The sequence below is a fragment of the Sparus aurata genome, chromosome 14, assembly GCF_900880675.1.
Source record: "Sparus aurata chromosome 14, fSpaAur1.1, whole genome shotgun sequence".
Lineage (NCBI taxonomy): Eukaryota > Metazoa > Chordata > Actinopteri > Spariformes > Sparidae > Sparus > Sparus aurata.
In genome coordinates this window covers 20,583,535-20,597,773 of record NC_044200.1, presented here as the reverse complement: position 1 = coordinate 20,597,773, position 14,239 = coordinate 20,583,535, and the positions used below count along the sequence as shown (strand labels likewise).

The window sequence follows — 14,239 nt, the reverse complement described above, 5'->3', positions numbered from 1 at the left end:
ATACAGCAGTCCCTGTTTAATCACATAGGTAGCCTCATGTAGCCAGCTTGAGTTACCCTGCTTAACCCCTTCAACCTCAGTCACCTTGTCGAACCACTGTTTCAGTGTGGAGTCCTGTTTTTGCAACATCCCTAAATCTGGGGGAAAGTCAAATTCTGGCATACCAGGGGGTTCGGTTGGGCCTTCAGATTCTTTCCTAGGGGCACCGAGCAACTTTTCCCTCCTTCTTTGTGCTTTTGGCTTTGATGGTTTTACCTGGCCTGCCTCCCAGTCTTCCCCAAAAAAAGGCAACTCCCTGAGGTCTCCCTTTATCCTCTGTGCTCTTGTGGTGACATTACAGGGTTTGACTGTGTCTGAACTCTCAGCCTCATCTCCACACCTGTCAGACTCATACTCTGCCTGTGACCTCTGAACCTCATCAGCCCTCATGTCCCTCTCACAATCTGCCTGCTGCACCAGATCATAGAGAGTGGGCACGTCGTTGCCTAGAACAACTGGATATGGCAGTGTTGGCGCTAAAGCTACAGACAGAAGAAACGTCTGGCCTCCTGCTGTCAGATAGACCTCAGCTGTGGGGTAAACATGTTCATCTCCATGAATGCATCCTATCCTTGACCTGTCCTCACTCCACTTTTCTCTGGGCACCAAACTGGACACAACCACTGTCTGATAGCATGCTGTATCCAGCAAGGCTATCTCCCGCTGACCATTTATCAGGACTGGTGCTGTTCTGCCTGCCTTACTCACAGTGTCTACTCTCACTGGCCTTGGAACTGAACACAGGAGAGCTGGCTTAGTGTGATTAATGGTTGGGCAAAATTGTTTAGTGTGGCCTAAGCCATTACAGTGGTAGCACCTGACTTCCTGTTTGACAGATCTGGGTGGGGGCTTTTTAACATTGCTTGGGGCTTGAGGAGTAAACTGCCTACTACTAGGGAAACCCCTACTTTGTGGCTGACCAGACCCCTGTTCACCCCCATAGGACTTACTTGGATAGGTCTGGTGGTTCTCCCAGCCGAACGTGGCCTTCCGGCTCCCTCTTCTGGCCGACATGAAGACCTCTGCTAGGCGAGCTGCATCCTCTGCTGTCTTGGCGTCATGTTCTTTTATCCATATCTCCAGCTCTGGATGGACCATCCTCAGGAACTGTTCCAGGATAATAGTCTCTGATATTTCCTTTACAGTTGATTTTTCTGGCTTCACCCATTTGGAGAACAAATCTTTCAGCCGAACATACAGTTCTCGTGGAGTCTCACCTGGATCAATCTTCAGGGACCGGAATCGTCTTCGGTAGGTATCTGGAGTTATCTCGTATTTTGTCAGAATCGCCCCTTTAACTTTATCGTAGTTTTCAGAGTCTTTAATGTCCATCAGAACATAGGCACTACGAGCTTTGCCAGTGAGTAAGGGAACAAGGCGCACGGCCCATCCATCTTTGGGCCAGCGACAAACATAGGCCATTCTTTCAAATGTAGTCAGAAAATGTTCAATGTCATCCTCTGCGGACAACGGAAGCAGTTTGGGCTCCCTGTGGGCTAGGAATGCTCTCCCTGGCCTGAAATTTTGGCTGGTCATCTCACCTAGCACTTCATCATCATCGTCATAATCGTCGTCACCATCACCATCATCATCAGCTTGGTTTCCATACTCATATCTATTTTCTTCTCCCATCAGGTTTACTTGCTGCTGTATTTGTGAAAATTGATGTTGCATGCTTTTCCATCGCTGTTCTTGCCGAGCAGACTCTTTCTCCATCTTTTGTTCTTTTACAGCCTGAGATCGAACAAGATTTTTCAGCAGATCTGTCAGTTCTTCCAGCTTCTCTTCTGCTGTAGACTCTGGCCCAGGACCTGTGTCAGCTGATGTGCACGCTCCATCATCTGGTTCCTGCTGTCCATCCGTCTTTCCTTTTCTTGTCATCATGGTTTTTTTTTTTTTTTTTGGTGTGGGCCCCCACTTCTGACACCACTTGTGAAAGGGCGACCGGTGAGCGGCTGGATGATGCCGAAGAAAAGTCGAGGAGATGGTCAGGTTTTCCAATTTTACATTTTCTTTATTCACTGCACTCAGATATCAGGCAACAGACGAAAGTATGGTGAGCGTCATAGGTTTAACCAGCAACACCGACAGATGGTAAAATGGCGCCTTATATACTGTGCTACCAATTAACCATGACTGGACTCTTCCACTACTGAGGTAAATTTACATCTGCCCAAATGGCTATTCAACCAAGTGACACTTTCCCCTTTTACCTTTAGCACAAACGCTTCACCCCTCTTCTGTTCCTGATGTGCCCCTGCCAATAAATCTATAAAATACATTTACAATAAATAACAGAACCACCAAACATTTGAAATCCCCCCCCCCCCCCCCCCTTCCTATCCGGCCACTTGGTCTCTCCCGGAACGTTTATCACGGTGCCTGTGCCCCCGGGGGAATCTTTTGGCCGCGCACCCTGGAGCAGACACAGGACCGGACAGGTAAGTGTTAACACAAACAACTTCGTACTCGTACAGCATTCACACTTATACCACCCGCTATTGCACCACACATATTTACCAATAAACTCTGCACATGCTTCACACTGTTATCTTCTCAATTACACACAGTCTTTCCGTCGGAGCTCAACTTCGCTCTACTCTCTTGCAGGCGGAGTCGATTGCCGAGTGCCGCACCTGCCCGAAGACATGCAATCACCTGCGGTCACAAGGTCTAATAAATAACTCAACTATTCAATAAAAGAGTACTGTAAATATCTGTATGAACTGTGCAAATACGCAATGTGCAAAATGTACTGTGCAAACTTGGCAAATAAAGTGCTATCGTGACTAAAGTGCAAAGTGCCGTCATTACTGTACCTTCCGAGTTATTGTGCAAAAGAACATAATTACCCACATGTGCAAAATGTACAAGTAACGAAATGCACTTCGTTACACATGTATTTACAGTGATGTTCCTCTTTGACCTCTTCTTACTTGTAGGACAATCAAAGCAATTTTACGTGTGCATCCAGGTGGTAACGAAACAACAACCTGGTTTTAATCAAGTGAAGGTTCCTGACAGTAAAAAGGATCCTACTCCAAAGAAGTGAGTTCTTGTGATCTTTCCCATTAATACGTCTGAAAGCTCAAATCTTGAAGAACTCAAAATGAAAAATTGGCCATTGATTTGTGTTTCAGTGTTATGGTTCAAATTACAGGCCATGGAGCCACCACTGCATATCCTAATAACAGAAGAAGTGAGATTAATCTTGTTTATTTTATAATAGGCTAACAGTTTAGGCCTATATGTTTATCACACTGAGTGTTCTCAATTGCAAACAGCACAAAGACAATATATTTGTTTTACTTCATCAACTTCATTGATTTTTGTGATTGTGATTTTTTTTATTCTGAGTTTGATGCACATTTTAAACAAGTTGGGTATGAAAGGGGCATCCTCGAAAGGCTCAGCTGTTCCCAAACAAGAATGGTTACAACTCTGTAAAACTGTGGTTGGTAAACACAGTTTGTTTGCCAGGGATGTCTGTTTTTATTTCAGTTTTACACAGCGTCCACAAAATGATCAGAATCATTTTGTGTTCGGTAACTTGCGAACATACATTTTTCTTTTATCTTTATATAGTTTGTTTCTCATTAATTATATTTATGTATACACATTATTGAATATACATCTGTCAGTATACTTTCTTTTCAAGCTTCACTTTTTGAGACATTTTTAAGAATAAAGTAGATAAATCGCCTAATTTAAAGATGTTGTTTGATTTCCCCCAAAATCTTGTATTTTATAAAAGTATAAGTAAGTATAAATATATATATTTCTGAATTTGTTGGAAGGACGTACAAGTCAAGTAGATAATGTGGGGAAAAAACAACACCTTTTCTATTCTCATCTAGATCTGATGAAGTTGCAGATCTCAAATGTGCGGACATCAAGGCTATTGACTGTCCGTGGATCAGTGATCCAAAACATTATGAAATGGTGTTTTGTGGCAAAACTGATGACATAACTAAACCAGTGCTTGTTTTTTGTTTTTTTGTACACCTGGGGTAGCACCTTCCATCCTTTTCTGAGTGGACAGTTAATAAATATGAACTGACCAAAATCCATTGGCCAAATCTATACTGGATTTTTCCACTTCTTATTTGGAAGTGTCCTGGGGTTCCGCAGTGAGCAGGTGTCCAAAAGGATTTTTTATTAAGCTCAGTCAAGCTGTGGACCATTCTCTATCTGGCTTAGGCACTCCCATTATTGGTATGTTTGTGGTGGCTGTGTCAATGGAGTCAACAGGCCCAAATTGAGTATCTCTGATTGTTTAGGCGAGTTCCCAAATACATTTCTAATCCACTTTATGTTTGTGTCATCTCGGGGGAACTGGTTGGCCAGCAGGGGAGCCTATCCCTCCAGATGGTCTTGGACTGGGATTCTTCCCATGCTTGTAGACACATCTAGAATGGTCATTTCAGTTGGTATGTCTACCCCCCGATGACTGTTAAATTGGACTGTACTCCGGGGGTCTCCCAGGATATATTGGTCCAAGCCAGAACTCATTACTCTTGCCACATATTCTCCGGGTGGGTCCTTCACCGGTATAGATGGCACTAGTACTGTCAGAGTTTTGTAAAATGTCAGGGGGTCAATACCGCTTAATGAGCCAGTCCTTGAGATCAGGGCTCAGTCCTTGACCAAGTTCTGCCCCTCATCAGAGGCTCTGGGTACACAGATTACTCATTCTGGGTCGTGGATTCCCATTAAAGGTCACACTCAGGCTACGGGGATGACGCTCCTCTGGAGTGGACCTGAATCTCTTTGGGGAGGATTCTCTGGCTGGGGATGTGGCCTAAATCCTTGACTAGCTCACGCACCTAATTGGGGGTTTCAAATCCGTAGATGACTCATTCTGGTTAGTGGACTCTTGTTAAAGATCACATTCCAGCTTCGCCGATGACCTTCCCCCAGAGTGTACCTGAATCTTTCTAGGGAAGTTTTTCTGGCCGGGGGTGCGTCCCTTTTTCTGACATCCCTGTCTGCCTCCTTGTGGATCCCCGACAGGGCGACTGCTTTTTTGTCTCTGGCTTTTACTCCTTTAGATTATCATAGCCTGCTGTTAGGTAGGCTTCTTTCCAGGGTCCGGTTGTGTCATGTACTCCCAACACTTCCCAGGTGCCCTGGTTAAATGGGCAGCATCTTCCCAGGAGACAGGATAGTATGGTGTTATCCTGTCTTTCGGGCTTATTTGTTTTTTCTAGGTGAGGTCCCTCATGACTCAACCCAATTACCAGCGGACCCCATAGTTTCCCTGCTTCAGTAAAGAAGTGAGGTTCTTCTAGTGGGTATTTTGGTGGCATTTCCTTCCAGAATATTGTGGGTGCTCCCCTTCTGGTGGGCATAATTTCGCCACTACGCCAGTTTGCTCTGGGAGTGGGGTTTAGAGGGTTAGGGCATAGGCAGTAAATATACTACTATAATTACTCAGTAAATGTCCTGTAAGTGGTGGGCATCGATGAACACTAATGTCCCTTTTTGTAATACTCCAGATCCCTGGCATTTGTACTGGTGCTTTTGGATCATTAGTCCCAGGCCCACAGCTCCTCTGAGCTTGCCCTCATGGGCGAAAGCCACAGTCGGGTCCTGTGAGGTATAGGAGGGGTCCATGAGTTTGCATGGGCAGCTTATCTAGTGCATATGTGAACAAACACAATGACCTTCCTTCTACGTTCACTATAGGTCCCTTCTTGACTATCCTCCCATGCCTCCTCTTCCCCGGAGTGTGGGCTCAGGTTTGCTGTCTCATTTTTGTCCAGATGTAATTCTGACAACTCACTCTGGTTCCCTGCTACCTGACATCAAGGTTTTGGCAGACGCTTGACCTCGGAACAGACCCTGAGGTTCTCATGGCTAAGGCCATTTCCACTCCATTAGACATACTAGAGTTTGCTGGGTTTACTAATAGAGATTCTTTGGGGGCTACATGTTCTCCTAAAGTTTCTTGCTATATTATAATCTGTCCCATGAACAGGTCATTGTGAGCATCTTGTCCGTTCATATCGGATTTAGGCTCATTCTGGACAGATCTGTCAGAATGTCTGTTTCTCTATAGGGCGAGAGCCAAGTTCCTCCCAGCCCCACGTCCGCTTTTGTCCAAAGGGGAATGGGGAATGAACAGCCCATCGCCATACTCTCCTTCTGAGAGTCATTTGGTTCGGATGTCTGTCATGTAGTAGACGATTCAGAGACTGCGTCTTCCTCGGTATTCCTGGCCCACTAATTTGGTTTTGAGGCCTGTCTCTTGGGGTGGGACTCAGCCCTCTTTGCTTTGTCCTTGATCTGCGCACGCCTCTTTTAGATCCACCAAAGGACTCGAGATGCCTCTATGGGGCTCCTCTGGGTCCTTCCTTTGTCCTTTAAAAGTTGGTGCGTTACCCCTTTTATAATTCTACTTGAGAATGCCCACCAGGGGACGCCATGTTCAGAATCCAGTAATACCGACTTATTACTGAGTTCCCTTTACTTAAACAGACTGGAGAATCACCGATCACTGATACACCAGTTTGTATCCCACAGTTCTCAGATACACTTATTTGTCCTCACATTAAGATCTGGAGTTAGTCCAGCACCATGTATATATGGGTGTTTTGTATGAGAGCGATCTCGGGTTACATTTACCAAGGAGACACGAGAGTCAGAAGTGTAGTAAAACTGCTCTAGGTGGGCGGAATCAAACACAACTTTTCAAATACAGTTCACCTTGCCCGTGTGAGCGACAGAATACCGTAACAAGCAAGCACTAAGTTCCTCTTCGAAAAACGCTGAGAGCTTGGAGCCGTTCGGCTGAGCTGCATCTTCTTTTTATAGGGAGGTCCGTCGCGTCACCAGTCATGTTTTCATTGGTGGATGCTGAGATGGTGCGATCGAAAAGTACCCCCCTCCCCTGTGCACCAGTAATCGGGCGACCTCCTTTTTCTGCAAAGGCTGTTGCTGACTTCCTCTTTCTGGAAAAACTGCTGCTGCTGACTTCCTCTTCCTGCAAACATCCGCTGCTGACTTCCTCTTTCTGCAGTGGCTGCTGCTGACTTCCTCTTTCTGCAACAGCTGCTGCTGACTTCCTTTATTCTGCAACAGCTGCTGCTGACTTCCTCTTTCTGGAAAAAACTGCTGCTGCTGATCATAAACATGCTGAACATGACCTGGTCTCTCAACAGATATTTACACCCTTTGTTCTACAACATAAAATAAACCATTAAATGTCCCACAATTTAATCATAGATTGTTTATCTGTCTTAAAATGGCAGTTGCTAACAAGTGGCTAAATGAGACTACAGAGGTTGATGCTGAACACAGACTCAGCTTCTCACTTGTCCATCTTGACCGGCCGACTTTAGTTACAAACTATTCTAACTCTAACTTTACAACTTAAACAGTGTACAGGAAATGTGTATTGTGATTGTGTAGAAAGACATTCACACGAGCAATATACTTTGGATACAACAATAGCCATAGTGTGCAAAAATTTTGTTTGTTGAAATACTATCAACGTACTATCATGAGGCTGCTAAATTTAAGAACTATTCCTTTTCACCCTCTACACATCGGACCTCAGTCACAACACTGTGAACTGTCACCTCCAAAAGTTCTCTGATGATACAGCCAATGTTGGATGTGTGTCTCAGGGGAATGAACAGGAATATAGGGGTCATCAACAACTTTGTTAATTAGTGTGAATGCAACCACCTGCATATAAATACCAGTAAAACAACTGGTCAGCTTTCAGAGGAAGACACCACAGATCACACTAGTGAACATCCAGGGTTTAATCATAGAAAATACAAATACCTGGGTGTTGGTCTGGTCTTGCGCTTTTCTAGTGTACTGACCACTCAAAGCGCTTTACAATACTTGCCACATTCACACATTCATACACTGATGGCTGAGGAGATGCCATGCAAGGTGCTAACTGCTCATCAGTTCAGTGCTCAAAGACACTTCGACATGCAGCTGAGGGGAGCTAGGATTTCAACCAGTGATCTTCCCATTACTAGACAACCCGCTCTACCTACTGAGCTATGGCCACCCCATGTTCACCTTAACAATAAACTGGACTGGACTGACAATACAGATTGCCTGTACAAGAAGGGCCAAAGACGCCTCCATCTGCTGAGGAGACTGAGGTCCTTTGGGGTGAAGAGGACATTACTTTGAACTTATTATGACACTGTGGTGGCATCAGCGCTCCTTTATGCAGTGCTCTGCTGGGGAGATAGCAGCACGGACAGAGACAGAAAGAGATGAAACAAACTGGTCAGGAGGGCCAGCTCTGTCTGGGACTGTCCTGGATTTTATAGAGGTGGTGGGTGAGTGGAGGATGTTAGCTAAGCTGACGTCAATCAGGGACAACACCTGTCACCCCCTGCACCAGACTGTGGAAGCCTTGAGCAGGTCTTTCAGCAGCAGACTCTTACAACCACTGTGTAAGAAGGAGCGCTACCGCAGATCAATCATCCCCACAGCCATCAGACTTTTTACCTGAACAATCACTTTGCCCAGCACATCCCACAGATGGTTGATTGGATTGAGATCTGAGGAATTTGGAGGCCAAGTCATCACCTCAATCTCATTGTCATGCTCTTCAAACCATTCCTGAACCACTTGTGCGGCACTGCGTATTATCCTGCTGAAAGAGGCCACAGCCATCAGGGAATACTGTTTCATGAAAGGAAAGGGTGTACATGGTCTGCACCAATGTTCAGGTAGGTGGTACATGTCAAAGTACCATCCACATGGATGGCAGGACCCAAGGATTCCCAGCAGAATGTTGCGCAAAGCATCACACTGCCTCCGCCGGCTTTCCTTCTTCCCATAGTGCATCCTGGTGTCATGTGTTCTCCAGGTAAGTGACGCACACGCACCTGGACATCCATGTTATGTAAGAGAAAACGTGATTTATAAGACCAGGCCACCTGGTGGTGGACAGGGGTCAGCATGGGCACCCTGACTGGTCTGCAGCTATGCAGCCCCATACGCAACAAACGGCGATGCACTGTGTATTCTGACACTTTTCTATCAGAATCAGCATTAACTTCAGCAATTTTAGCAACAGTAGCTCGTCTGTTGGATCGGACCACACTGGGCAGGTGCATCAATGACCCTTGGCTGCTCATGACCCTGTCGCCGGTTCACCACTGTTCCTTCCTTGGACCACTTTCGATAAATACTGACCACTGCAGACCGGGAAAACCCCAAAAGAGCTGCAGTTTTGGAGATGCTCTGACCCGGTCGTCTAGCCATCACTATTTGGCCCTTGTCAAACTCGCTCAAATCCTTACGTTTGCCCATTTTTCCTGCTTCACCACATCAACGTTGAGGACGACATGTTCACTTGCTGCCTAGTATATCCCACCCACTAACAGGTGCCTTGATGAAGAGATCAGTGTTATTCACTTTACCTGTCAGTGGCCATGATGTTATGCTTGATGAGTGTTGAGGTGTATTATCGACGAACTTTAGCTCCTCTTTTAGGAAAAGCCAACAGCAGGAGAAAATATTTGACCTTCGGCCGATAGTTAGTCAGCAAAACATGAAAATACTCTGCTCACTGTGTTTATTAACCCACAGACATTGTGTTCACTTTCTACCCAAAAACTTAATTTTCTCTCTCATCTCTTTATTTTTATAAAGCAGATTCACGAAGGCCCATAAGTGTGACTTTATTTCTTTATTTCTTTATTTTTAATACATTAGTGCCATGTTGGCTGCTCTACATGCCAGAAAAAAACAGTCTATAACTATCATTACTTCATGTGAGACAAAAACAGGAACACTTGATTGATGACCAGAAATGTGATCTTTGATCTGATCTGCAGCCAATGGGGTTGTATTGATAAACCTTTGTGAGGTGATTGGTGGCTCAAGTGACAACACAGGACAGTGTGAAAGTCGCCCCTGTTGCACCAGGACAGCAGTCATTGAGAAAGATGGGTGGCATGACAGGAAGTCTTCTCCTTTTGCTGTTGGCCGGTGAGTTAACGATACTTCTGCTGCTACTTTCACTCTTTGATATGCCTTCAGATAGTATTATGTGTGTTTTTAAATGTAGTAGTTTGATGTTGAGTGATTCTTTCAGACAGACTGACCCTGATAGAGGCAGAAGTAAGGTTTGACAGTGACAGACTCTTCTGACACATTGCCATACTTCTGTTTAACTAATTCCTAATTTCCTCGTCAGTTCCTTTTCTAGAGAAGGCATTAAAAGTTTAAGTATGTGCAGCATGATGTATGATGCAGCTCTTAGTGACAAGCTGTTGTTTCAGGGTTTGAGATAACACATAGTGGATGGCATTCAGGGTAGAGATGTCAGGCCCTTTAAGCAAACTCAAGGTCCTGTAGTTTAGTCTGTTGGCGCAAATACTGTCACTTTTTACAATGTATTGTTTGCTTTTTTTTAAAGGCAGAGGAGAAAACAAAACTAGCTAGCTCTCATTAGAAAATTACTAGCAGGCCACAATGTCTACGCAGTGTATGGAAATGCAATAAATAGAATATGCAAAACCAGTTGTAAAATAAAGTAAAATAAAATATGTACTAGGATTCCGTAAGGACCAACTTCCAACACTGTTCTAAAAGTCAACTCCGTTTTCTCTTTCAGGTGTCTCAGTGAGCACCATGGTGGATCTGCAGAAGAGAATCATTCATGGTCATGACTGTAATAACAATGAGCGTCAGTACCATGTGCAATTGAACATAAAAACACAGACTGGTAGAGCTCTCTGTGGTGCCTCTCTGATCAGTGACCAGTGGATTCTGACTGCACGTCACTGCTGGGAGCCCGGAGAGTGAGACATTTTCATTTTAAAACGATCAACAATATATTTCTCATTTATAAATTCAATCTGAAAGTTTATCTGTTTGTATAGCATTCACAAAAAAAAGATAGTATTGCTTAAGATATGTTCATATGATATTATAATATGTATTTACAGTGATGTTCCTCTTTGATCTCTTCTTACTTGTAGGACAATCAGTGCAATTCTACGTGTGCATCCACATGGAAATGAAATCACTGAGACAATCAACTTGAATAACATTCATCAGTACGATAAAGCTGACATCATGCTGCTGAAGCTGACTACACCTAGACCTGGTTTTATTCAAATAGCCCTTCCTGACTGTGTGAATCATCCTACTCCCAAGAAGTGAGTTGTGATCTTTAACCTTCAATAAGTCTGAAAGCTCAAATCTTGAGCAACTCAAAATGAAATTGATTTTGTTTTTTTCTTCTATTCACTGTGTTTCAGTGTGATGGTTCAGATTGCAGGTCACGGAGCCATCACTGCAGCTCCGGATAAAACAAGAAGTGAGATTATTTTGTTTATTTTACAATATCAATTGTTATATATGTTTGTCACAATAAGTTTTCTCAGTTTTGTTTCTATAAAAAGTTGGGACGTTGTGTGAAACACAAATAAAGCACTTCATAATTTGCTGATCCTTTTTGACAATTCCTCAATTGCAGATAGCACAAAGACAAGTTGTGTATGAAAGATGCACCCCTTTGTTCCCAAACAAGAATGGTGCGAGGTTCACCACTTTGTGACACACACAGTTGTTTAAAGGATATTACTACATGACTTACGACACTGTAAAACTGTGGTTGTTAAACACAGTGTGTTTGCAAGTGATGTCTGTTTTTATTTCAGTTTTACACAGCGTCCACAACATGACCAGAATTATTTCGTGTTCGGAAACTTGTGAACATATATTTTTATTTTATTTTAAAAGTTTGTTGCTCACTAATTATATTTATGTATACACATTGTTAAACATACATCTGTCAGTACATTTTCTTTTCAAGCTTAATTTAGCAGTATTCAAAAGCCAACTGAGACTTTTTTAATAATAAAGTAGATAAATGTAATACTTTAAAGATGCGGTTGGATTTAAAAAAAAAATCTTCTGAATTGTTTGATTGTATTTTATAATAGTATAAGTTAGTTTGAATTCTATGGCTCCAATGGTAAGATAAAGCAGAGTTTTCTTCATTTGTTGATGAAATGTGTAAGTTAAATAGATAATGTAGTAAAAAATTACCTTTTTATTTTCTCATCTAGCTCCTTATCGTGTACCGGATCTCAAATGTGCAGACATCAAGGTTAACAACTGTCCAGGGGTCAAAAAATATGATGAGTTGTTCTGTGGCAAAACTACTGACAAAACTAGTCCAGTGGATTCATGTTTGGTGAGTATGAATGTCTTCTAACCTTATATCTTTTCAATAGTCATTACAAGTTTTAACTAGTATATAGTTAATAAGCATTACAAAAGTCTGTAACAAACAATATAAACATGTCTTTCACAGGGCGACTCTGGTGGAGGAGTCGTGTACAAAGAATGGATTTATGGTGTCATTTCTAGAGGTCATCAAAAAGCCTGTACTGGTCCAGATAAATATGTGGGGGTCTGTGGATACATGTCGTGGATCACCAGTATCACCGGTATTACAACCAGTAAACCACCAAAAAACATTCTTAACAGAGTGAGGAATGTTTTTAAAAGTGGTTAATTGTGTAATATTCCAGTATCTAAAAAAATGTCATCCTCTTGAGTTACTCTACATATGCGGTTGATACATTTAGAATTGATTGGTTCACATTAAATATTCAATTATCATTAGTCATGTCTGTGTCACAGAAGTTTATTATAGAGATTATTTCTGTTATAATGTTGTTATGATTAAAAGAAAACCAGACTTGTACAATTGCACATTTTCCTGTAAGTAAATTGAATGGATTTGACCTGTTATCACAGTCCTTAAATTGAAAAACTACAAAGCTATAATAATGTCTGCTCTTCCTTTTAACCACACTGATAACAATGCTTAACACGACTGTCCTTACAGTGATGTTATGAGGTAATAATGATGTCAAATAAAGATGACTTGCAAACATTACCTTGCTGATCATTGTCTCTATTCAGTGTCACATCTGCACAGAAAACCTTCCTCTGTGCTCATGAAACACACAGTGAATACAGTTGCTGTTTGTCATAAAGATAGTAATGAATCATCTAGTTTGTGTGAAATCTCTCGGTGAACTACATAGTCTCACTCAACACACATCACCAACACCAACATGGTCGCCAACTCAGTACAGAAAAGGTGCTGAAGAAGATGAAAACCACAATAAATCTGCTCATATTGACAACTGCAGTCATGTGACCTGTGAGTCCTACAGACAGCAGAGCAGTGTGATCTGCACTGAGCTGGAGTTTGCTGATTATTTTCTTGAATAATTGACTTTTTGTTTCTAAAACTGGTGAAAAATATTGAGAAATACCTTCACAGTTACCCAGAGCGTCACCTTCACAATGCTTGTTTTATTGGACAAACTGTTCAAACCTTAAAATTATTGAGTATAAATGAAAATAATCAGAATGGTTCAAAGAAAAAGCAGCAAATCGTCACATTTTCAAAGTCAAATAGGACTTTAATAAAGGTTTATCTTTATAACATAAATATAAATACATGACTCTGAACAGAAAATACCAAATAAAAATACAAAACATACAAAAAACATTAAAAGCAAGTTTCCTCTTCCTGTTGCCTCCCTGGAGCATCATGGCGTTAAAGCAGCGCTGCGTTTCCTGTGTGTTCTACAGTCGAGGAGTAAAAGCCATTGTCCAGTTTCTGCCGGCATCCGAGTGGCAACCAGTTAACACTGGGATCTGTAGTGGTGCCCCCACAGTGAAAGGAGGCAAAGGACACATGAGGAGGAGGGCAGTGACAGTGTCACTGACTGACTGCTCCTCCTTTATTTAACTCTCTTCTTTCTCTCGGCTGGCGTCTGTTTATCCCAGCACCCATCGATCAGACTGGGAGGAGTTCAGCTGCACAGACTCGCTGCTGTCTCCATCCTCCTGCTGACAGAGACAGATATGAAACAAATCTGTTATCAAACTACAAAACTTACATGTTTGACAGTTGTGGTGCTTGAGAAATGAATCCTGATGACTCTGGTGATCTCTTGACTTTTCCTGTAGCGCCATATTCTGTGGTTTAGAGGGAAATGTCTCAAAAACTTATCAGGATAAATTTAAGAACTTTTTAATATAAAGAGTTAAACTATAAACAATAACTGGCTGAGATAAAATAAAAAAGGCTCAACTTGTGTGTTATCTTTTTCTTCTTCTGTTTCAAGTATCATTAGAAATCTAAAGGTTTGAAGCTCTGAGACTAACAGACTTCAAT

The 14,239-nt window shown here is 42.5% G+C and overlaps 2 protein-coding genes and 1 long non-coding RNA gene across 3 annotated transcripts in view; all 3 read left to right on the top strand.

Moving 5' to 3' along the window:
- Positions 1-14,239, top strand: part of LOC115595229 (anionic trypsin-2-like) — a 46,179-nt gene that overhangs the window by 19,666 nt on the left and 12,274 nt on the right. The gene's annotated exons all lie outside the window — the stretch shown is intronic.
- On the top strand, positions 2,417-2,833 carry LOC115595237 (uncharacterized). The gene is made up of 2 exons (XR_003986665.1): positions 2,417-2,480; positions 2,650-2,833. It is a non-coding gene; the product is annotated as an uncharacterized LOC115595237 (long non-coding RNA).
- Positions 9,810-12,943, top strand: LOC115595230 (anionic trypsin-2-like). Its single transcript, XM_030439430.1, has 6 exons — positions 9,810-10,014; positions 10,643-10,829; positions 11,010-11,189; positions 11,292-11,350; positions 12,105-12,232; positions 12,353-12,943. Exons 1-6 carry the CDS (start codon positions 9,972-9,974, stop codon positions 12,554-12,556), a joined length of 801 nt encoding a protein of 266 aa, XP_030295290.1. The 5' UTR covers positions 9,810-9,971; the 3' UTR covers positions 12,557-12,943.

Excerpts from the sequence above, each read along its gene's own strand:
- LOC115595230 (XM_030439430.1), top strand. The coding sequence starts at position 9,972 with ATGGGTGGCATGACAGGAAGTCTTCTCCTTTTGCTGTTGGCCG. Across the intron at positions 10,830-11,009 it reads CACTGCTGGGAGCCCGGAGA|GACAATCAGTGCAATTCTAC; the intron begins GTGAGACATTTT and ends TCTTACTTGTAG. Across the intron at positions 11,351-12,104 it reads AGCTCCGGATAAAACAAGAA|CTCCTTATCGTGTACCGGAT; the intron begins GTGAGATTATTT and ends TTTCTCATCTAG.